The 26,169-nt window shown below is 38.2% G+C and overlaps 1 protein-coding gene across 1 annotated transcript in view; it reads right to left on the reverse strand.

Moving 5' to 3' along the window:
- The window catches only part of macrod2 (mono-ADP ribosylhydrolase 2), a 1,231,520-nt gene that overhangs the window by 83,796 nt on the left and 1,121,555 nt on the right, over window positions 1–26,169 (reverse strand). Inside the window, exons 11-12 of the mRNA XM_061910570.1 lie at window positions 9,399–9,437; window positions 8,943–8,987 (exon numbers count right to left, since the gene is read on the reverse strand). Of these exons, the coding sequence (XP_061766554.1) occupies window positions 8,943–8,987; window positions 9,399–9,437 (84 nt within the window). The remainder of the gene's footprint in view (window positions 1–8,942; window positions 8,988–9,398; window positions 9,438–26,169) is intronic.

Here is a 26,169-nt window from a genome sequence, read left to right on the forward strand (position 1 = left end):
GTTTTAGTATGACTTTGGTAAGCTATGAAGCCGCACCGCTTGATGGATTGTACTGTGCTTCAATATACAAGTATTATTATGGTGTGTGTATAAAGTAAGACATATTATCTGGCGTTTTGTTTCGCAATATTATGCAAAAGCACCTTTTCTTACCTTACCTGAAGGTCTTACTTAAAGCTGTCAGTAAACTTGCCATGAAAGCGCTAAAACATAGCGGTGTAGTGAGTCTGCATTATTTACCCAAATAACTTTAGTTGTTAGAAAATTCCGGTTGACAGTTTTTCACGGGACACATTTCCGGCGTTGTTATTGCACTGGTGAGCCACAGATAAGCAGATGCTGCTCCGTTATTGATTTAAGTAAAGTCTGAATGTCATTAAAATAGTTAGCTCCATCTTTTGACACTCCTTCCACTCCCGTCCTTGCACGCTACACCGCTACAACAAAGATGACGGAGAAAAGACGTCGCCGGAGGTGAGTCACGTAAATAAGACCGCCTACAAAAAACGGCGCATCTGGAAGCGACTGTCAGAAAGCGGCTTGAAGATAATCTGTAAAACATAATCCATGCAACATTTCGACTAAAGAACCACCGTTACATGTTATGTAGACCTCAAGGACGTGTTTTCAATTTAGAAAAAATATTAAATAATATGTATGACCCCTGTAATACGCCCTACAGTCCGGTGCGCCTTTTGTATGAAAATAGACCTGACAGCTCATCTGCAGTGCGCTTTATAATCCGGTGCGCCTTATGGTCCTAAAAATAAGGTCATTTTAATCAGCCTTTTAAGTCATCTAGCAGCTATAAAATTTGAAAATGATATTGCTAAATAGGCAATATTTCTTATATTTTTTATTTTTAACAGTTCATATATGTTGACAAGCATACACAGGAGAGAGCTGCTTGATAGCCTCCTTTCTTGCAGCCATTTATGGGCAACTTTCATCGAACATGTCCCTTCAAGACGTGCTAAATATAAATGCAAAACAGCGGCTCGCAGAAAAGTTTTCGCCTTGATAAATCACAGTGCATGTGCTAAATGATTATATTTGTATTATCTCTTCCCAATATTGTGGGGGTTCTGATAATCAGCATATTTTCTGCATATTGATTAAAGACAGACAAGCTAAATGGATTGGACTTCTCATTTTGCTCACTTATGAGACGCAATCTTCTGCACAATAAATCAGCTTTGCGTGTGCTACCAAGTTTGCGCGTGTTTTAATACACGCAATACTTTAGTTCGTTAAATCGGGACCTACTGTATGTGTACTCACCTAAACCAGTTTCAGGGGCTGTTGGACCATATTTATATTAAGTTGTGTTTGTATGTATTCTTGAGGTGCAGCACCGCACACACAGGTCATTACATTCCATACAGTGGTACCTTGGGTCTAACTACTCTGTTCACCTGCAAATAATTCTGTTGATTGAGTGCACAGAAAGAAATCTACAAGTTGGAGACTTTTTTTTGTTCAAAAGACTGCAGAAGCAAGTGAGTGAGTGCCTGGACTTTAAAAAAGAAGGTGAAAAACAGTACAAAGGTGGCGTCGGCGTGGCTCTCCCTTTCACAAACAAGAGTCTTTGTTGAAGGTAAAAGTAATGATGAAAGCCAGTAGGGCTGCGAATCTTTGGGTGTCCCACGATTTGATTCAATATCGATTATTGGGGTCGCGATTCGATTATAAATCGATTTTTTCCGATTCAACGCGATTCCCGATTCAAAAAGGATATTTTTCTGATTCAAAACGATTCTGTATTCATTCAATACATAGGATTTCAGCAGGATCCACCCCAGTCTGCTGACATGCAAGCAGAGTAGTAGATTTTTTTTAAAAGCTTTTATAATTGTAAAGGACAATGTTTTATCAACTGATTGCAATAATGTAAATTTATTTTAACTATCAAACAAACCAAAAATATGACCTGTTTTATCTTTGTGAAAGTATTGGACACAGTGTGTTTTCAAGCTTATGAGATGCGATGCAAGTGTAAGCCACTGTGACACTATTGTTCTTTTTATTATTTTTATAAATGTCTAATGATAATGTAAATGAGGTATTTTTAATCACTGCTATGCTGAAATTATAACTAACATTGATACTGTTGTTGATAATATTCATTTTTGTTTCACTACTTTTGGTTTGTTCTGTGTCGTGTTTGTGTCTTCTCAATTGCTCTGTTTATTGCAGTTCTGAGTGTTGCTGGGTCAGGTTTGGTTTTGGAATTGGATTGCATTGTTATGGTATAGCTTTGTTCTGATTTGTTGGATAGATGAAAAAAAAAAAAAATAATTAATTGCACAACGTGAGAATCCCGATTCAAATTCGAATCGATTTTTTCCCACACCCTTAAAAGCCAGTGTGGTGGCTTCTTCCATGTTTATATGCCACCGTAAACTGGAGTGGGATGAGGGTGGCATGTTCAGAGATATAAACAGAACTGATAGACTGATTCGGAGAGCTGAGTCTGTCCATTGCCGATCACTGGACACCATCATGGAGGTGGCTGATAGAAGGGTGGGGGCGAAGCTGAAATCCACTTTGGCCAACCTCTCTTTCCAATTGCATGACACTGTGGAGGCCCTGAGGAGCTCCTTCAGCAACATACTGTTGCTTTTGCAGTGCAGGAAGGAGCGCTCCCGCAGTTGATTTCCTTCCGACAGCCTTTGATTGATTGATTGAAACTTTTATCAGTAGATTGCACAGTAAGTACATATTCCGTACAAATGACCACTAAATGGTAACACCCGAATACGTTTATCAACTTGTTTAAGTCGAGGTCCACGTAACTCAACTCATGGAAGCCATAAGACTTAATAACACACAAATGTAAATATAGTAATCTGTACATAGTGTATATCTTTTTTGGTGTGCTTTCTGTGTAATATGGGTGTCACTATGATGTTATAATTACTACGGCAGTAGTATATAGCAGTGGTTCTCAAATGGGGGTACGTGTACCCCTTGGGGTATTTGAAGGTATGCCAAAGGGTACGTGAGATTTTTTTAAATGATTCTAAAAATAGCAACATTTCAAAAATCCCTTATAAATATAGTTATTGAATAATCAACAAAAAATTAATGTAAGTTCATAAACTGTGAAAAGAAATGCAACAATGCAGTATTCAGTGTTGACAGCTAGATTTTTTGTGGACATGTTCCATAAATATTGATGTTAACGATTTCTTTTTTTGTGAAGAAATGTTTATAAATAAGTTCATGAATCCAGATAGATCTCTATTACAATCCCCAAAGAGGGCATTTTAAGTTGATGATTACTTCGATAGAAATCTTTATTTATAATTGAATCGCTTGTTTATTTTTCACCAAGTTTTTAGTTATTTTATGTCTTTTTTTCCAAATAGAAAAAGAAAAAGAAAGACCACTACAAATGAGCAATATTTTGCACTGTTATACAATTCAATAAATCAGAAACAGATGACATAGTGCTGTATTTTACTTCTTTATCTCTTTTTTTTTCAACATAAAATGCTTTGCTCTGATTATGGGATACTTGAATTAAAAACATTTTCACAGGGGGTACATCACTGAAAAAAGCTTGAGAACCACTGGTATATAGCATATAGCAGTTAGCATCCCATGACCCACAATGCACTTCTGCCATGACCCTCCCCTGCCAAATTCTTATGCTGACATTTTCTTCGTCTCTTCCATGAATGAGATAAATAATATGATTTAATATTTTACGGTAATGTGTTAATAATTTTACACATGAGTCGCTCCGGAGTATATGTCACACCCCCGGCCAAACTATGAAAAAAACTGCGATTTATAATCCGAAAAATACGGTACTTGCCTTACTTCTGTTCTATTACTGTTTAGTCATTTTATTGTTCATTCCATTCTAGTCATGTGTGCTGCTGTCCTGCTCATCCTATTCTTATTAACATTTTACACAACAACACTGAAATGTTTCCAAATTGATACATAAAGTGCATTTTATCCTCAATGTTAATTTGACCATGTCATTTATATGCAACTCATACGTTTACTCATTACTTATGACCTTACTTGGTTCCGTGACGGAGCTCTGAACTCAAAACACCCCTATCACTAATAAACGTCTCTCACTGGAATGAACTGAAACCAATTGACAACACAATTGCGCAATATCAATTTATGACAAGCCTTTAAAAAAGAAAGTCAAACTTTTAGATAAGAAACACTGTATGAAAAATAACGTAATAAAATGTGCTACTTACAACTACAGTAGTTTTACAAAGTAATGTACTAATCATTTGCATTGGACAGTGACTTTGACGATATCTCCTATGAGCCGTTTCACGTACAGCGTGAGCGCATTACGCCGCACATTCCGCCCCTCACTCTGCTGTGTGATCCGCTGAGCGCGCCTCGGGACACGCCCACGGGCATTCCACTCCTGGAGCTACCTTCCCTGCCGTCTTAAGCCAGCGTGTCCTGCATTCCAGTGCCAGAACGTAGCCCCCCGTATGGTACAGTAAGCCTACACGTCTCTAGCACTCTCCCTATGTGCATTTGCTCTCTCTGTGTTTCTCCTCCTCTTGTGTCCTGTGTCGTCCTCCCGTAGCGTTCCCCCGTTTCCTGGTTTCGAGGTGTGTGTCTCGTCTCCCCAAATTCCCTCTGGTTCCCTGGCTACCTTCCTGGATTTCGACCCCTCACCTGAACACGGACGTTGACGCCTCGCTCCTGCCCCTGACCTCTCACTTGCCCACTGACCTCCGAGACTGCCTTGCCCTCCCTGACATCCTGATCTCGCTGAATTTGCACCTTCAACACCACATGGTAACACTCCACATTATAATCACTTCACATAGTCTCACCACACATATTTGGATTAGCTACACACCTCATTCCTTTGTGATAATAAACACGCTGTAAGCAAACGACGTCCCTGCCTCTGTGCCGTCTTCTCCTTCCCCGCTGTAACGTAACAGTTTCTCTGTCAAACGCACCATCTGCAGTTTCTCCATACTTATGGATAATTGTCCACCATTTGGATAATATTTTAACATTCTTGGCTGGTATTAGACTCATTCTGCTTCAGTATGTTGTTAGTCTAGCAGTGATACGCTTGAATTGCGTTCATATTTTTGATAATTTTTTTTCTGTAATTAAATGAATAACATCCACTTCTTCTCAGTACTGTCCTTCACACTCACTTTCTTCCATCCAATGGTTGGAAAACAAATTTATGTTGATCTCTAGCTATATGCTAAGGCTAGCGAGTAAGACCAGATGTTTTGGTCGGATCTTACGAGTCTGACTTTTGCTACGCCAACTAATGGCTTGGATGCTTTGAACTCAAATGTTTGCTTGTAACTTACGTAAAGCATAATACTTAACAATTAGCTAAGAGACAGGTCCATTGTATAAATATTCTCTACAAAATATTTTGTGTTAATATTTTTGGAGACCTAGAACAGGTGTCTAGATTTACAAAATGTCTTATTGGAGAAAAATGCTTCCTTTTTTACGTGATTCAATTCTCATCTGAACTTTTGGAACAGATCACTAACAAAGACTCGAATACCACCGGATGTGAATAACAACTCAGGTCGTGAGTATCAATCTCACTGTTTGTGTCCTTTTACGCATTGATATCAGAAAGGACGTGAATTTCTGGAAGTTGGACGCAATTTATTTATTTTTTTTAACCGATCCTGCCTTCTACGCATTTTTATTGGTCTTCTTTAAAGTAATCAACTTTCCGGTACGATTTCTAAAAATTTTGATTCGCCAAAAGTTTTATCAATCACAAATACTGCCTCACTTTGCACTCGGACAACTTTACCGGCTGTTAAAAGTAAGACTTCATGGTAAACACTAAGGTGAATCTAATGTCAACCTTTTTAACTTCATCCTGTGCCATCGCTCCAGTAAATTAGTTGTTTTAGTGTTTGTGGGTCCATGGAAACTTCACTTTTATCTGCCGCTGGATTGACATCTTTTGAGGATGGGGACTGATTGATTGATTGATTGAAACTTTTATTAGTAGATTGCACGGTACAGTTCATATTCCGTACAACTGACAACTAAATGGTAACACATGAATAAGTTGTTCAACTTGTTTAAGTCGGGGTCCACGTTAATCAATTCATGGTAAATACAGGCTAGCTGTTAGCTTCAAGCTAACCAGCACCAGGCCAGACTCCTCCACCACAAAAACATACTTTGCAGGTCAACACATGGGGCAAATATGTGCGTTTTGAGGTGTTAATGTGCGAGGGGTTTTCAAAAGGAGTCTCTTGGAGAAGTGGCTGACCAGTTAGAAAGTGTCGCTCGCATCGCTGACAGTGATGTCATCACCGTCATTGTTTACTGAAGCAGAGATGCTGACTGTGCGTTATGATAAACAAGCCTGCGTCGCCAGGCTCGGATTTTTACTGAGAGACTTATCAGATTTAATGTTTTATTATCTATAGCAATGGTGTTAAAAATGTGGCCCGGAGGTCATTTACGACCCGCAGCCAATGTTTTAAAGGCCCATGGCACATTCTAAAAATACTATTAAAATAAACAAAAAATATATATCAAAAGCTTACAGGTGGACATGTAATTTAGAAAAAGTTGCAATGTTAACTAATAAAACAAAGCTGTTTTTTTTTTCTTTAAAACTGTCATTGCTCAAAACATAATATTGAATCCAAATCAATGTTTTTATGAAATATTGAGCTATCCAAGGCTCCGATTACTTCACATCAAATATTCCACTTTGAAAAATATTTTTTGTGGAAGAGTTTGCGTATTACGTGTGTTTGACAAAAAAACGGCAGAAAACAAACAAACAAAAAAACAACATAAACTACAAATAAAACAAAACATTTAGAATTGAAGGATGGATCTGAAGTTGATGTAGACTCTAGAGCAGTGGTCACCAACCTTTTTGAAACCAAGAGCTACTTCTTGGGTACTGATTAATGCGAAGGGCTACCATTTTGTTACACACTTAAAAAATTGCCAGAAATAACCAATTTGCTCGATCTACCTTTAATTAAAAAATCTATATATATATATATATATATATGTATATATATATATAAACAAAAAGGTTATTTCTGTGTGTCATTCCGTCTTACATTTTTTTCCTTTTACGGAAGGTTTTTTGTAGAAAATAAATGATGAAAAAACACTTAATGATTGGTTTAAAAGAGGAGAAAACATGAAAAAATTAAATATAAATTTTGAAACATAGTTTATCTTCAATTTTGACTCCTTAAAATACAAAAAGAAGAGAAACACTAGGTAATTCAAATCTTTTTGAAAAAATTTAATATATAATTTATGGAACATCATTAGTAATTTTTCCTGATTAAGATTAATTTTTGAATTTTGATGACATGTTTTAAATAGTTTAAAATCCAATCTGCACTTTGTTATAATATATAACAAATTGGACCAAGCTATATTTCTAACAAAGACATTATCATTATTTCTTCTGGATTTTCCAGAACAAAAAATTTAAAAGAAATTCAAAAGACTTTGAAATAAAATTTACATTTAATTCTACAGATTTTCTAGATTTACCAGAATATTTTTTTTTAATTTTAATCATAAGTTTGAAGAAATATTTCACAAATCTTCTTCGTCGAAAAAACAGAAGCTAAAATGAAGAATTAAATCAAAATGTATTTACTATTCTTTACAATAAAAAAAAATACTTGAACATTGATTTAAATTGTCAGGAAATAAGAGGAAGGAATTTAAAAGGTAAAAAGGTATATATGTTTAAAAATCCTAGAATCATTTTTAAGGTTGTATTTTTTCTCTAAAATTGTCTTTCTGAAAATTATAAGAAGCAAAGTAAAAAAAAAAATGTATTTATTCAAACAAGTGAAGACCAAGTCTTTAAAATATTTTCTTGGAGTTTGAAATTGTATTTGAGTTTTGTCTCTTTTAGAATTAAACATGTCGAGCAAAGCGAGACCAGCTTGCTAGTAAATAAATACAATTTAAAAAATAGAGGCAGCTCACTGGTAAGTGCTTCTATTTGAGCTATTTTTAGAACAGGCCAGCGGGCTACTCATCTGGTCCTTACGGGCTACCTGGTGCCCGCGGGCACCGCGTTGGTGACCCCCGCACTAGAGATTTAAAAGTTAAATAAATAATGTATGTATGCCCTGGCACATGATTATCATAATTTCATGACTGAAAGAAAACCATTTTTACACTATTATACTGAAATAAATGCACCTGCAACGTATTAGATAAGCCAGATGAGGTGGTTCGGGCATCTGGTCAGGATGCCACCCGAACGCCTCCCGAGGGAAGTGTTTAGGGCACGTCCAACCGTTAGGAGGCCACGGGGAAGACCCAGGACACGTTGGGAAGACTATGTCTCCCGGCTGGCCTGGTAACGCCTCGGGATCCCCCGGGAAGAGCTAAACGAAGTGGCTGGGGAGAGGGAAGTCTGGGCTTCCCTGCTTGGGCTGCTACCCCCGCGACCCGACCTCGGATAAGCGGAAGAAATGGATGGACGTATTAGATAAAAATATAGAAAAAAACACCGGCAGCGCTAACATTTAAGATCCATGAAGGAAAGAAGAAAGTGAATGAATGTTTATCACTGAATAAATTTACATATGCATATATATATATATATATATATATACATATATATATATATGTATATATATATATATATATATATATATTATTATTTTTTTTTTTTTTTTAATGAATTAAGTAATGTTTATGACAGCCTTTTTCCAAAACACAATATAGAATGTGAGCTATAAAAGGATAATGCATACATTTCTAATTTGTTTTCAAAACGGTTACAAAAAGTGGGACCCCAAAAATGTACTGTGGGACCCCATTTTTCTGACTTGATGGGGTTCCTAGGACCCCAATTTGAAAATTCCTAGCTCCAACACTGAATCTGTTGTGCTTGAAAACAACCTCATGAAGAATGCCTTTGTTTCAGTACACCATACCTGGGTTCTGACTCTCCATCACCACGTCTTCAGTTCCTTCTGCATCTAAAAACAGGAAGAATTGAGAAAAGTAAGTTAAAAAAAAATATTTGTGCCTGGAGTCAACCTCTGCTTTCGATAAAACCTCAAACCGCTTTTTCATTCCATCTCTTTATGTCGCTTTGTCTTTGTACTGCAGTGTGAGAGCAATGGAACCACAAAGCATGCATAAATTAGGTGACAAAAAGAAGGGGAAAAGAATGTCACTTCCAAAGCCATACATAATTGAGGGATTTCTTTGTTTCAAGCGTTTGTGATAAGAGAACTTTTTTTTGTTGCTGCAGTTCTCGCATGTGGGATGGAAAGGCTGTCATGGAGCAAATAGTATATTCAATTTTGGATGACGAATGACATCAAAGAAGCACTGGCGGAGTCTAGGGGCAGTGAGCATGTTAATGAGCCGTAAAGTGACATTACCATTGTCATCTTCGTCTTCATCACCTGCTTCCTCCTTTCCTAGAAGGAAAGAGAAAAGTTCATCACAAACCGTGATAAACCAAACGTACAAAAGATCGCAACACTTTATGGATTAATGATTCACGTTTGGAGAGTTGGCAATACAGACACAAAATTCCTGTTGCAACGACAACGTCTTAAGGGGTTGGTAATGGTTTACAAAACATTAGTGATGCGGCAAAACAAACTGAAGCATCGATGCCCAATGATACACGAGGAGTTCCTCGATGTGTGTGTCACTTTAAGAAAAAAAGATAACGCTGCCTGTTGTGTGACTGTGAGGTGCCAAACAATGTTTATCAGAAAGTGCTTTTTCGGCTATGTAGTGACAGCGTGTATTGAAAACCGTCTAGATCATGGGTGTCAAACTCTGGCCCTTGAGGCATTATCAAATTAACATTAGAGCTGGCCCGTCAGTATTATACAGTGGCGGTGTTGCTAAAACACTGCATTCACCACTAATACTCATACTTGCCAACCCTCCCGATTTTCCTGGGAGACTCACAAATTTCAGTGCCCCTGCAGAAAATTTCCCAGGGCAACCATTCTCCTGAATTTCTCCTGATTTCCACCCAGACAACAATATTGGGGGCGTGCCTTAAAGGCTCTGCTTTAAACCTCCTCTACAACTCTTTGTTACGTCCGCTTTTCCTACATAAAAACAGCTTGACGGCTCAGTCACATAATATATGCGTCTTACAAGGGAATGCAATGCATACTTTGTCAACAACCATACAGGTCACACTGAGGGTGGCCGTATAAACAACTTTAACACATTTACAGATATGCGCCACACTGTGAACCCACACCAAACAAGAATGGCTAGTACATTTCGGGAGAACATCCGCACCGTAACACAACATAAACACAACAGAACAAATACCCAGAACCCCTTTCAGCACTAACTCTTCCGGGACGCTACGATATACACCACCGCTACCACCAAACCCCGCCCACCTCAGGTTGCCTCAGTTCAAAGCGTGAGCCATGACTCTAATGAACTAGCATCCAAGAAAAGATGCCAGGTATCTGGCTTGGGGACATCACATTAGATCAGTGTGTCGCAAACTGAGCAGTAAAAAGGCCTGAATGGTTGATTTATTGTTTGTTATTTTATTTTCAAATGTATTAGCCTGTGGAAAAAGTTCATTTTGATATTTACCTCGGAAGGCTGCAAATAGAAAAGAGGCATTCAATTTTTATTTAAATTTTATTTGATATTCCATTGATATTTTTTAATGATTATTATTTAAAACTCAATTTTACATGTCACTGTAAAGTTATATAAGCCTTGCTTGTTCATTATTCAATGCAAAACTTGTTAAAATTAACCTATTAAAAGGTTAATTTGCTCAACCTTGGCCCGCGTATTTTTTCAGTTTAAAATTTTGGCCCACTCTGTGTTTGAGTTTGACACCCCTGGGCTAGATGGTAGTGATGTGCGATGCCACTAATCGTCTTTCTGATACGGTACCAAATAAAATTCAGGCTGGTATTGGCGATACCGATACTTTGTGCAAATTAACCTAACGTGTCCGATAAAATTAAAAAAGTTGGTCCGCTGCAGAGTATTTCGCAGTGCTGCAAGTCGGCCAGCTGCTGGGGTCGTAATCTTGTGTGTCAGCGTGTCTGTGATCTCCTATTTTATACTCCATCCGTCCATTTTTCTACCACTTGTCCTTTTCAGGGTCGCGAGGGGTGCTGGAGCCTATCTCAGATGCATTCGGGCGGAAGGCGGGGTACACCCTGGACAAGTCGCCACCTCATCACAGGGCCAACACAGATAGACAGATAGATAGTACTTTATTGATTCCTTCAGGAGAGTTCCTTCAGGAAAATTAAAAAAGACAGACAACATTCACACTACAATTAAGTGTTGGCAATCAACCTATCCCCAGGTGCATGTCTTTGTAGGTGGAAGGAAGCTGGAGTACCCGGAGAGAACTCACGCAGTCACGGGGAGAACATGCAAACTCCACAGAAAGACCCCGAGCTCGGGATCGGACTCAGGACCTTCGTATTGTGAGGCACATACACTAACCCCTCTGACAGCGTGCTGCCGACAAATATATTGGACATACAAATTCACATACATACTCACTTACATTTTATTCATATCAATAGTGCTATTTCTTTTGGTATTTGTATTGCTCCATTTATAGTGCAACAATGTTCATTACGGTGTTAAAAATATTTACCTTACGAACTGCTTCTTTGCTATCACTTTTCCTTTTATTTTGTTTTAGTTGTTGTGGTTGTTATTGTTGTTGTTGTTGTCTCTCTGTCTTACCCCTTCTTGTCCCCACAATTTCAGCGTGGCATAATTTTGACTTTGTAGCGCCAACTAAGGTAAATGTTCTTCTTTTCCTTTTTACTGTGGCTCATTGACCAGGAATGTATCCGTTTCATATTCCTTGCTGGTTATGTTTAGATTTGAACCAATACTAGTACCAAATTAGCACATGAAAAACAGTTTAAATGGTTTTCAAAACAATACTTGAACATGCACAATTTTCTCAAAAAAAGAAACAACAAAAAAAAAACAACGCCTTTTTATTTTCACACAATTTTGTGAAGTTCAAGTTGAACAAATTACTGATTTAACTACTGTAGTCATATAAATAAAATGATAACCAAGTAATACATTCAAAAATAAAAAATACAACAAATAAAATGTCACAATCATTGCAAGAACGTGCAAAAATCTACTTTCGTCAGTTGTAATGTTTGATGCTCAAAATTTCGGGTTTTCCTGAACACAACCTTCCTTGTCGTAAACTTAAATGGTGTGTAATGAAGAAGTTCTGTGTTGTTGTTTTTGTGGCTACTATCTGGGCTAGTGCAGAGCTAATGGTGTCATGGGGGCTGCTGCTGGTGTGTTAAGGTCAACATCTATCCATCCATTTTTTACCGCTTGTTCCTTCAACAATACAGCTTAAAAAAAGCATCAGAGCGCGTTCTTCTGTCTGGACGCTACATTACTTACAACACGTTAATGCAACATTCTGGCTGTCGAGCACTTATAATGCAGGTGGAGTCTGCATTCACTTTAAACTAAAATAAGGTGCTGATAGCTTTTTTTTTTTTTTCGGTCTGGCTGCTACTGTGTAAATCAACACTGATGCCATTATGGAACCAGGTTTCACCGACAAACCCCTACTTTCTGCACATCTATTTTTTGGGGAAATTGATATTGATTTTGTTCGCAGGTCAAATGTAGTTACTTTTTTAATCCAGCAGACGTCGCTATTATGAACCACCAACGCAGCATCAGTACAGTGTCAATACTGCAATTGAGTGTGCCACACACTCACTGACTCATTGTTGTATATCACATGTTTGCACTTATACAATTCAATAAAGGAGTATGGAAGAAGTAGAATATTATTAAACGTTACTCTTGTGTGTCCACACATACACGGATATTTTTTACAAACACATGTTTGTTTTGTTTTGTTTTGGCCTTCCAAAACTTTGGTGTGGTTAGAAATGGAACATTATAGCTTGTGTCCTTTGAACTGTAGGCATCAATCGCATTTTTTCTCAATCAAATTACATTTAGCAGTATAATTTGAATAGAATAAGTCAATATAGGTCATTGCCTTAGATGCGCTGATAGGCACTTACTGTAAAATTAAGGCAATGTCTCCCAGGCTGTGTGTAGACGAGTGCTAAACTTAAACATAATGCACACATAAATCAACTTATAATAAACCACAATATTGACAAAGGCATCAGAAAACCTAACCTGAGGCCTCTGATTGGCCAACATGCACACACAAAAGTTGTTGTAAATTTCATGTGTCAAATAAAATAAAAAACATTTTTAGAATATCAATCAATCAATCAATGTTTACTTACATAGCCCTAAATCACTAGTGTCTCAAAGGGCTGCACAAACCACAACACAAACCACTACCACATTTTCGGTAGGCCCACATAAGGGCAAGGAAAACTCACACCCAGTGGGACGTCGGTGACAATGACGACTATGAGAACCTTGGAGAGGACGAAAGCAATGGATGTCGAGCGGGTCTAACATGATACTGTGAAAGTTAAATCCATATTGGATCCAACACAGTCGCGAGAGTCCAGTCCAAAGCGGATCCAACACTACCCAACACAGCAGCGAGAATATAAATATATTGTATGTGTGTGGACTTTTGCTTTAGCAACTGTACACATTGGACCGCTTGATCAAACGTATGTGAATGAGACTCAAAAGTGGATATTTAAAAAAAAAAAAAAAAAAAAAATACATTGTAAAAAAACACTTCTAAAACCGAGGCCATGTGCATGTGTCAGTGTGTCACATTTAATCATAAATACAGATATCTGATAATATCAGACTGCCGATATTAAACGCCGATAAATGCTTTAAAATGTATTTTCTGAAATTATCGGTTTCAAAATTATCGGTATCGGTTTCAAAAAGTAAAATGTATGACTTTTTAAGACACCGCTGTCTACACAGACGTAGGGTGAAGTACAGAGCGCCAATAAAACTTGCAGGCACTGCCTCTGCGTGCCGGCCCAGTCACATAATACCTACGGCTTTTCACACACACAAGTGAATGCAATGCATACTTGGTCAACAGCAATACAGGTCACACTGAGGGTGGCCGTGTAAAAAAACTTTAATACTGTTACAGATATGCGCCACACTGTGAACCCACACCAAAAAAGAATGACAAACACATTTTGGGAGACTATCCACACCGTAACACGACATAAACACAACAGAACAACTACCCAGAACCCTTTGCAGCACTAACTCTTCCAAGACGCTACATTATACACCCTCGCTACCCTGTATCCCTCCACCTCAACCATGCCCCCCCTGATCCCTCCCACCTCATGCTTTTGTCAGTGAGAGCATGTCCCAAATTCCAAGCTGCTGTTTTGAGGCATGTTAAAAAAAATAATGCACTTTGTGACTTCAATAATAAATATGGCAGTGCCGTGTTGGCATTTTTTTCCATAACTTCAGTTGATTTATTTTGGAAAACCTTGTTACATTGTTTAATGCATCTAGCGGGGCATCACAACAAAATTAGGCATATTAATGTGTTAATTCCACAACTGTATATATCGGAATAGGTTCATACCGATATCGGTAATTAAGAGATAGACAATATTGGAATAGCGGATATCGGCAAAAAAAGCCATTACAGTATCTGACATCCCTAATCATAAATGAATGAGCACAGGTCTGTTGAGGATACAATAAAAAATTATTCTCGATCAAAGTGTGCATTTACTCTAACCAGACTCCCGAAACCAAAAATATCAACTCGCATATACGGCGAGTATTACTTAGGACAGGTCCAGGAGGTCAGGCAGATGGTTCGCATGGTGTGCTACTGGCTCAACATGCAAATTACAGCGTCCTTGTGTGGTTTTGTAAATGCAGGTTTTTTTTTTTTCGTGACTTGGCTGTTCATGAAGCATATCACAAATGCAACCCAAAACCCAAAAATCCATTTGCACAATGAATAATGTATGCTTTTAAATGGACAAACAAAAATATGTTGATTTCCACAACATTTTCTTGCAATCCATCCATCCATTTCCTACCGCTTGTCCCGATCGGGGTCGCGGGGGATGCTGGAGCCTATCTCAGCTGCTTTGGGTGGAAGGCGGTGTACACCCTGGACAAGTTGTCACCTCATCACAGGGCCAACACAGATAGACAGACAACATTCACACTCACATTCACACACTAGGGCCCATTTAGTGTTGCCAATCAACCTATCCCCAGGTGCATGTCTTTGGAGGTGGGAGGAAGCCGGAGTACCCGGAGGGAACTTACGCGGTCACGGGGAGAACATGCAAACTCCACACAGAGAGATCCCGAGCCCAGGATCAAACCCAGGACCTTGGTATTGTGAGGTAAATGCACTAACACCTGTACCACCGTAGCAATTTAAAATTCCAAATGTCTCATTTATGTTTTTCAGGGTCAGTCTCAGGGGCGGTTCTAGGCATGCTTATATGAGGGGGCAGTCAGAAATGTGAAGGGGGCATCATGTGTACACATCATGCTCCAGCACTTTTTTTTTCTGTGCTTATAATAACGATGCTTTCTCCATTGAAATGGGTCATTAACTATGTGTCCAACCCCAACCTAGAGTAGTGGATTGCACTTTGTCAGGCCTCTCCCTTCAGACCTGTCCAACTTGGGTGCAGAGCAATTGAGAAGACACAAACACGACACAGAAAAAAACAAAAGTAGTGAAACAAAAATAAATATTATCAACAACAGTATCAATATTAGTTATAATTTCAGCATAGCAGTGATTAAAAATCCCTCATTGACATTATCATTAGACATTTATAAAAATAAAAAAAAAGAACAATAGTGTCACAGTGGCTTACACTTGCATCACATCTCATAAGCTTGACACATAAGCTTGTGTCCAATGTTTTCACAAAGATAAAATAAGTCATATGTTTGGTTCATTTAATAGTTAAAACAAATGTACATTATTGCAATCAGTTGATAAAACATTGTCCTTTACAATTATACAAGCTTTTTTTTTTTTTAATCTACTACTCTGCTAGCATGTCAGCAGACTGGGGTAGATCCCACTGAAATCCTATGTATTGAATGAATACAGAATTGTTTTGAATCGGAAAAATATCGTTTTTGAATCGAGAATCGAATCGAATGGAAAAAAATCGATCTATTATCGAATCTTGACCCCAAGAATCGATATTGAATCGAATCGTGGGACACCCAAAGACTCACAGCCCTACTTCCTCCCTAATTACTGACCGCAGGTTGGACAATTAAGACCTATTTACATAATAAATGACACACACACTCATGCTTCTACTCATACACACACGCCCGTACAGATGACATTTGGGACAAAGCGTGTAAAAGCAAGCCATGACACCAATAACAGAGCATGCTCCACACAATAGCTATTGTGCAGCCTCTATAATTACTTTTTTTTTTAACAAGCTGCACAAAGAAAACATTTTCCATATCCGTGCTATTTTGTCCTGCACCCAGAACAATAAAAAATTGTCAGGCTCTATTAAATACACAACAAGTCCAGTTCGAGCAGTTCTGCACGTTCGTTTGAAGTGCCTCTGTTTGGGTCGTCATGCAGAATGCTGGCGACGTGCAGTCAATGACAATCCTTTTCTGCTAATCATAACTGACATTTCAAGAGAGGGGCAAAGGAATACTTTAGTGGGAATGGCAAAGGTCGCACTCGGAGTTGAAAATTCCCTAATGGCTGTCACAGTTGTATAAAGTGATCCCAAACATTTCAGAATTCCCTGCGTGTTGTTTGGTCATTCATGTTGCGTTTATTGAAAGGAGCATACATCACGCAGGATGACAAAACATCCTGTGATTCATAAACGGCTCCAATTCTAGAAGCATTGGAAGGGTGTCTCTTCACTATGCAAACCAAATCCCCCCCCCCCCCCCCACACCGCCCCTGCAATTCTCCTCCCTCATGTGTTACAAACAGCAGGTGGCAGCATTGTACCGAGGTTCCATGCCAACTTTAAGTGTACTTAACCTTCCTTTTCATTGCGAATGAGGGCCCGACAACATACTTCACCACTGCATCACCAACGATACACAAACAGCCCACCAGCTTCAATCCACTCCGCCGCACTCAGTATTAATGCCCTGAATTTCATTTTTAGAAATGTCAAGAGGTGAGCAGCCCCACTAAGGGTGTTTTGTTAAAAGACGTGCACATGATTTATTTACACCAACAGCAGGGGTTAAGTATCACAAGGACATAAAGAATTTAGAAGTTGATATGCAACCTTTCCTTCTGTGCCCTACTTGACCAGAGTGGATATCTTACATCTGTTGTCCCCAACCTTTTTTGCAGCATGGGCACCATTATTTTCACTTGTGCCAGATAAATACAGCAAGAATAAGTGCATGCAAAATACAACTCACTACAACGCTGAATTAGTGTTTCTTTGCAATGAGATGCAGATGGAAATCAGCCTTTGGCTACAATTTGTCACTTTTCTGTCTGATATGTTCATTAATGTGCATTGTATCATGTCACAAAGTTATAACAAATATAACAAATGGCAACATCCCATGAGGAGTTTTTTTGTACAAACCCCGTTTCCATATGAGTTGGGAAATTGTGTTAGATGTAAATATAAACGGAATACAATGATTTGCAAATCATTTTCAACCCATATTCAGTTGAATGTGGTACAAAGACAACATATTTGATGTTCAAACTGATAAACCTTTTTTTTTTGTTGTAACTTTAGAATTTGATGCCAGCAACACGTGACAAAGAAGTTGGGAAAGGTGGCAATAAATACTGATAAAGTTAGAGAATGCTCATCAAACACTTGTACAGAACATCCCACATGTGTGCAGGCTAATTAGGAAGAGGTGGGTGCCATGATTGGGTATAAAAGCAGCTTCCATGAAATGTTAAGTAATTCACAAACACGGATGAGGTGAGGGCCACCACTTTGTAAGCAAATTGTCGAAACAGTTTTAAAACAACATTTCTCAACAAGCTATTGCAAGGAACTTAGGGATTTTACCCTCTATGGTCCGTAAAATCATCAAAAAAATCAGAGAACTTGGAGAAATCACTGCATGTAAGCGATGATATTATGGACTTTTGATCCCTCAGGCGGTACTGCATCAAAAACTGACATCAGTGTGAAAAAAGGATATCACCATATGGGCTCAGGAACACTTCATAAAACCAGTTTCAGTAACTACAGTTGGTCGCTACATCTGTAAGTGCAAGTTAAAACTCTACTATGCAAAGCCAAAGCCATTTATTAACAATATCCTGAAACGCCGCCGGCTTGGCTAGGCTCGAGCTCACCTAAGATGGACTGATGCAAAATGGAAAGGTGTTCTGTGTTGTGACGAGTCCACATTTCAAATTATATTTGGAAACAGAGGACGTGATGTCTTTCAGAACAAAGAGGAAAATAACCATTCGGATTGTTATAGGCGCCAAGTTCAAAAGCCAGCATCTGTGATGGTATGGGGGTGTATTAGTGCCCAAGGCATGGGTAACTTACATATCTGTGAAGGCACCATTAATGCTGAAAGGTCCATACAGGTTTTGGAACAATATACTGTATGTTGTCATCCAAGCAATGTTATCGTGGACGCCCCTGCTTATTTCAGCAAGACAAGTGTTACAACAGCGTGGCTTCGTAAAAAAAGAGTGCGGGTACTTTCCGGGCCCCCCTACAGTCCAGACTTGTCTCCCATCGAAAATGTGTGGCGCATTATGAAGCGTAAAATACGACAGCGGAGACCCCGGACTGTTGAACGACTGAAGCTCTACATAAAACAAGAATGGGAAAGAATTCCACTTTCAAAGCTTCAACAATTAGTTTCCTCAGTTCCTAAACATTTAATGAATGTTGTTAAAAAAAAAAAAAGGTGATGTAACACATTGGTGAACATGTCCTTTCCCAACTACTTTGGCATGTGTTGCAGCCATGAAATTCTAAGTTAATTATTATTTGCAGTGCATTCATTTAAATATGGGTTGAAAAGGATTTGCAAATCATTGTATTCTGTTTATATTTACATCTAACACAATTTCCCAACTCATATGGAAACAGAGTTTGTACAAGCTCATTGGTGTGTCTAGTGAACCTGTGTCAAACTCAAGGTCCGCGGGCCAGATCTGGCCATGCACGTCATTTTATATGGCCCGCAAAACCCTGAAAATAATATGTTTCAATAAAATACCTTATATTTTCTTTCTCTACTTTCTTATTTTCTTACTAAATGTATAACATTTTTTTTTCTAATTTGACAGGGAAAAAAAGTATTTGTCCAATATTACAAGAAATATTATATTATCTAACTTTGTTGGTCAAAATCAATAAATACCTAAATCTCTGCTTAACTTATGATTTCGAAGCAAGTTATCCATCAAATTGTACACTATAAAAATGACCAATAGATTGTACTGTATTTTTTTTTACAGCATTTTACTGTAAGTTGGAAAAAAATGACCAATATTTGTTTTTTTACAGTAAAATTGTCGACTGAGATGTCAGTTTTTTTGTTTTGTTTTTTTTTTTACTGAAAAATCCACGGTTGATGATTTTATAGTACCACATTTTATTATGGCAAAAAAAAAATGGGATCTAAGTTGCCAAAATAAAATTAAACAGTGGTACTGTATTTCTATGTACAGTAATATGTTGTAATAATAATAATAATAATTATAATAATAAAAAACACAGTATATTTTACAGTACAATATTTTTATGTAAACTAAGCTGCCAGTTTCTTTCTGTAAAAAACAGTGTTAAAATTGGCAATTTTTTTTTTACTCTTTACGGAATTTTAAAAAAATATATTTTAATTCATAGGCAAATTTGTTAATTATTTACTGTTACAAGCGGCCCTCTAATGGCAGCCATGACTGCGATGTGGTCCTCAATGAAAAAAAGTTTGACACCCCAGGTCTGGTGGGACAGGCCAAAGCTAAGTTGGAGAAAATGCAGTCCTTTATAAATAATTTAATGTTTCTCTCCAGCCCGGTAGCAAATGCGTTACAGACCGGTACCGGTCTTAGAACCGGCGGTTGGGGACCACTCTGTTACATGATGGATCTCGCATCTCGTGGAAAGAATGGAACTCGAACACATTCTTTCCACATGTTCTCTCATCCACCCTTTCTATTAAAGCCAATTGGTAAAAAGGCATTTAGAATAACCAAAAGCTCACTTTTTACACGTGTTGGTGAGCAATGCTCTTGGAGTGGCTCATGAGCGCTGGCCTACTCAGAGTTATTTATTTCCACATGCTGGTCGTCATTCCTCTCCTCTCCTCCGCCTTGTTCCCAGAAACCTTAGCAACCCAGACAAACACATTCGGCAAGACATTGATTTCTGGCGCAAGGTTCACATTTTATTGTACCTTGTGACACCCACTAATCACACTAATACCACCCTGATGCCAAATATAGTAAACACCGCGGGGCTGCTCGCCAACTCAGGTGATGCTTCCATAGCAAAGTCTAAACCTCAGTAAATCTGATAGACGTGTGCGTTGGCCTCGCTACTCAGGAAAAAAAACAAAAAAACAGAACATATATTTTTGAAGTGTTTCTTCCATGAATAGAGGGATTCACATAGAGCAAAATATGTCATGTCAAAATAAGAGTTTGGCTTTTGCAATAAACGGTCGAAATGCCTTTAGAATGTGTTTGGTTATCAGTAACATTCAACAAAACATTTTAGGAATTTTTGAAAAATAATAGAAAAATACAGTGTTGTTTCAATTTAAAAGTGCCCAAACTTAAAATGGAATAGCACTTTTTTTTTTTTTTAACATTTTGACTATAATTCACAATCCTTATGAGCAACAAGAACACATGTTTTTCTTGGTAACACTTTAGTATGGGGAACATATTCACCTTTAATTTGTTGCTTATTGACATGCAAATTAGTAACATATTGGCTCTTAATGAATCATTATTAACCTTCGTCTTGTGTTAGGGTCTGCACCGACCCGTTTTAGTTTTTAAATGCATAAAATAACCATATAAATTTATTTTTTTGCATCAAGGCTTTTTGACTTTGTCAGGAACCTCTATTTCAACAAAACAAAACATGTGTTTGGCTTTTCACTAAATTATAAAATGCTCTGGTGTTGTTAGGGTTGGTTTCGACCCAGTTATAAAAATAAGAATATCAAGCAATAATTAGAGCCAAAACTGAACACATTGACAGCCAGCTCCTCTCCCAATCATGTGAGCTTTAGGGGATTCTTATTTTACCTTGTTATCCAGTACAAAAAAAACAAAGACTGGCATGTCCAGACATGTGAGGTCAATTCAGTCTCAAAATTATTTAAATGAAAAAATAAATAAAACAAATAAGAGATAAAATAAGGTATATGTTCTAATACCCCTCAGTAATAGTCAGGTAGCACAACAACCTTTTATTTATTTATGAGATTCTTTTAAAGTTAATTTTACCATTTTTTAAATTGAAATCGAGGGGTATACTGGCAAAAAAAAAGGCGCAATGGCCCACTCCAAAAATATTAAAACCAATATTTTCATGGATAAGGAAGCCTAACAAGGTAACCAAGAGATGAGAAACAAATTGGATGATAGAAAATCGTTTTTAGTGTATTTTATAGCTGATTTAAGACATGGGTCAAAACCGACCCGTTAACATCAGAGATGGTAACAGAAAGCTAACACAAGAGGAAGGTTAAATTCATATGGCCTTATTATACAACAATCCTAACCTAAACCTTTAACCCTAACCCTAATCCTAACCAAAAAACTCTAAATTAGGGTCTGTGTTGCTTACAATATGTTCCCCATACTAAAGTGTTACCTTTTTCTTTTGTTAATGGATTTCAACTCAAATATAAATGGAGCCAGTGAGAGCTATGATGTCATCGCATCCATTCCAACTATAAAATCCATTGAAAAAACATCCATCAAGGTCCATTAACACTCCCTTTACATTTCGTGACCTAAATATCAACCTAGTATTGGTGATATTGTTATCATAAGCGCTAACGTTCAGGACCTATTTTTAGCGGCGCGTTCATCAAGAGAGGTATCTTACCCTATGCTGGGGTATTGACATCATGAGCTGGTGAGCTGCTTTCTCTCCTCGAGCCGTGGGACTAGTATAGTGGTACTAATGAATAAAAAAAAAACGGTACACTACTCTGTTTCAAAAATACCGGTTCTCGGGCTTGACTGGCCGTGGTCATGTCATGACATTGTTGGTTTTACGAGCAAAGGAGCATGTTCGGCAGCGCACAATCACAAAGTACTTACAAGCAGACAAAGTGAACATCCATCCGCAGTCGGCAGTGTTTTAGCTACTTCTAATTCACTAATCTTTGCCTTCATGGCGACGAATAAAGTGAGTTTCTTACAAGTATCATTCCTGCAGGACGAGGAATAGCTAAAGCATTCTTCACTACACACCGTAGGAGGATACGATAGCTCACCGCTAACAGAAACTGTAGGAGGATACAACACACTGTACACGGATACAACAACTCACCGGCATCACCTCTAACAAAAGCTAGCGCGCCTGATTGTAAACAAATGCCATGGGTGGATCTACACCTGACATCCAATGTAATGATACCAAGTACAATAGCGTATCTAGTCGATACTACTATGATTACATCAATATTTTTTTATTGTCACAAAATCCCTAACACATGAGGACTCGGAATATGAACAATGTATGATCCTGTCACGACTTGGTATCGGATCGATACCTGAATTTGTAGCAAAACTAATGTAAAATATCACACAACAGAAGAATAAGTGATTATTACATTTTAACATAAGTGTAGACAGAACATGTTGAAAGAGAAAGTAAGCAGATATTAACAGTAAATGAAGAAGTAGATTAATAATCATTTGTTACAGTTCCTCCCTCATAATGTTGACAAAATAATATAATGGAAAATGACACAATACGCCAGCAGACTAATTCAATAAGAGCCTTTTTTTTGTTTACTTACTACTAAAAGACAAGTTGTCTAGTATGTTCACTATTTTATTTAAGGACAAAATTGTACTTCGATTGCAATAAAAAACATATGTTCAATGTACCGTACAATTTTTTGATAAAATAAAGCCAATAATGACATTATTTTGTGCTCCTTTTTATTCAGAAAAGTATCGAAAGGTATTGAAAAGTATCGAAATACGTTTTGGTACCGGTCCAAAAATATTGGTATCGGGACAACCCTATTACAAATCATGCCTTTCACCTTGATATTGAAATGATGTGGACATAAACAGAGAACTCTTTGACAGCCAATTTAGACCCGGGAATGACGAGAAAAAGAAAGACGGTACAAGAAATATAATTTTTTTTTTCAAAAGTACTGAAACAAGAAAGCTATGGAAACACCAAATGTATGTCACTCTGACAACTTTTGGCCATGACTGTATACCTAAGTTAAGATAAAAACTCTAATCTTTTTTCAGTTCATTTCAGTTTCAGTTTAGTTCTAACATGTATACGATACAATGGAATGCATCACACAATTCCAGTTGTTTCATAAAATCACGTTCGAAAAGGAGTAGGAAGAAGCGGAGCTTATTTATTCCTACCCCTTCTCATACCATAGCAATTTTATCCAATTTCCTTGTTTTCTGTAACAGAACAGTGAACACATAAACAAGAAATTTAATAATATACCATAGTAAGCATACTGATATTAAATACATGAATAATCTTTGTCTCAATGGAAAAAAAGGGGGAAAAAAGGTTACAAGATGTTCACCAAAAGTCTTGTTCTGTGGACTTTGTGAATACTTGTAGTTTGAACAGTCTCTTCAACTGAATCATACTGGTTCTTTGTTTGATTTCTTTGGTTAATCTGTTCCATAATTTAATTCCACATACTGATAAACTAAAGCAGGGGTGTCAAACGTACGGCCCGAGGGCCGGATCCGGCCTGCAAACAGGTTTTATCCGGCCCGCGGGATGAGTTTGCTAAGTATACAAATTAACCAAAAATGTTTGAATGAAAGAAACAGCTCTTCTACATGTGTCTACTGGATGTTGCAATAGCAATTCTTTGTATCTCTGGATGATGGTACATATGTACAAAATAAACCACATGATATCAGTACATCAATCGAGGAGAATGATCAAACTAAATACATAGCATACTGTAATTAGATTTTGATATTTTTTTATCTTGATAGATTGAAAATGAACACCATTGAGTTGACTGATGAACATTATCACATCATTCATTCAGAAAATATAAATAATGACAAATAAAGATGGAATACTATTAACCGCAACATGTAAGTGTAAAAAAAAACCAACCTTATGATTTGTACATTTTCAGAATGTGCTTCTTCTATTTTTAAACGCAGAAAACAATCTGAAGGTGTCTTTATTTTTAAGTTATCGTGCAGGGATTTTACCAGTCCGGCCCACTTGGGAGTAGATTTTTCTCCATGTGGCTCCTGATCTAAAATGAGTTTGACACCCCTGTACTAAAGGTTGTACGAGCATACAATGTTTTAAATTAGATTTTGTTAAGATCCGTACGCGGATTTTCTCATATTATTGTTGTTCCTGTTCCATTTTCATATGACTGCTGTTTAACATGCTTATTTCCTGTTTTTGTTCATTACCATGGTTACTCATCAGTTCACCTGCTGCTCACGGCCCCGCACACCTGCCACAGATAATCACCGTCACTTTATTAGCCGTTCTCTTTTGTTGTTCAGCCTGGGTTCATGAGTTGCTTTTCACGCAACGAGTTACGCCTGCAATACTCTCATGTATGTATATTCTCGCTAAGCTTTTCACGCTAGCCATTGTTCATTCCAGTTCTCATGCTGAAGGTTTTGTTTTCTCTTGTGTGCCTACGGGTCAGTTTAGTTTGCATTTTGTATCACCTAGTTCTCATACTAGCGTCTTTGGTTTCCTTTTGTTAGCTCCAGTGTTTTGTTTCTTAGATCCTTGTTGTAGAATAAATCTGTTAAAACGTACCTTTGCTGTGTTAAATTTTGACGCATCCTCCAGGGAATCGAACCCGGTACCACGATGCCACACAGGTGTAACAGATTTTCCTCTAAGGTTATATTTCTCCCCTTTTGTTGAGAAGAATTGTTGTACATTCTTGGGTAGCAGGTTATAGTTTGCTTTCTACATACTTTTAGCTGTTTGCAAATGCACCAAATCATTGAATTTCAATAATTGTGATTTAATAAATACATTTTGAAACATACATTTTTCCCCAATTAATATTTAGACATTACTCTCAAACTCAAACAGTTTGCAGCCGAGTGTGAAGCGACCGGAATGAGAATCAGTACCTCCGAGTCCGAGTCCATGGTTCTCGCCCGGAAAAGGGTGGAGTGCCATCTCCGGGTTGGGGAGGAGACCCTGCCCCAAGTGGAGGAGTTCAAGTACCTAAGAGTCTTGTTCACGAGTGAGGGAAGAGTGGATCGTGAGATCGACAGGCGGATCGATGCGGCGTCTTCAGTAATGCGGACGTTGTATCGATCCGTTGTGGTGAAGAAGGAGCTGAGCCGAAAGGCAAAGCTCTCAATTTACCGGTCGATCTACGTTCCCATCCTCACCTATGGTCATGAGCTTTGGGTCATGACCGAAAGGATAAGATCACGGGTACAAGCGGCCAAAATGAGTTTCCTCCGCCGTGTGGCGGGGCTCTCCCTTAGAGATAGGGTGAGAAGCTCTGCCATCCGGGAGGAACTCAAAGTAAAGCCGCTGCTCCTCCACATCGAGAGGAGCCAGATGAGGTGGTTCGGGCATCTGGTCAGGATGCCACCCGAACGCCTCCCGAGGGAGGTGTTTAGGGCACGTCCAACCGGTAGGAGGCAACGGGGAAGACCCAGGACACGTTGGGAAGACTATGTCTCCCGGCTGGCCTGGGAAGGCCTCGGGATCCCCCGGGAAGAGCTAGACGAAGTGGCTGGGGAAAGGGAAGTCTGGGTTTCCCTGCTTAGGCTGTTGCCCCCGCGACCCGACCTCGGATAAGCGGAAGAAGATGGATGGATGGATGGATGGATACTCTCAAACTATTTTTGTAATACTCAATTTTTTCAAAGTGGCCATAATGCTACTTAGAACAACAAAAAGAAGTGCTGTCAAATAACTTTTCCAGTCATTTTGATTGATCAAAGTAAATCATCTGCGTGCATTATTTAAATTACCTAACAAAATACCCCAATATGATGAAACACATGCAATT

Source organism: Nerophis ophidion, linkage group LG09, assembly GCF_033978795.1.
Source record: "Nerophis ophidion isolate RoL-2023_Sa linkage group LG09, RoL_Noph_v1.0, whole genome shotgun sequence".
Lineage (NCBI taxonomy): Eukaryota > Metazoa > Chordata > Actinopteri > Syngnathiformes > Syngnathidae > Nerophis > Nerophis ophidion.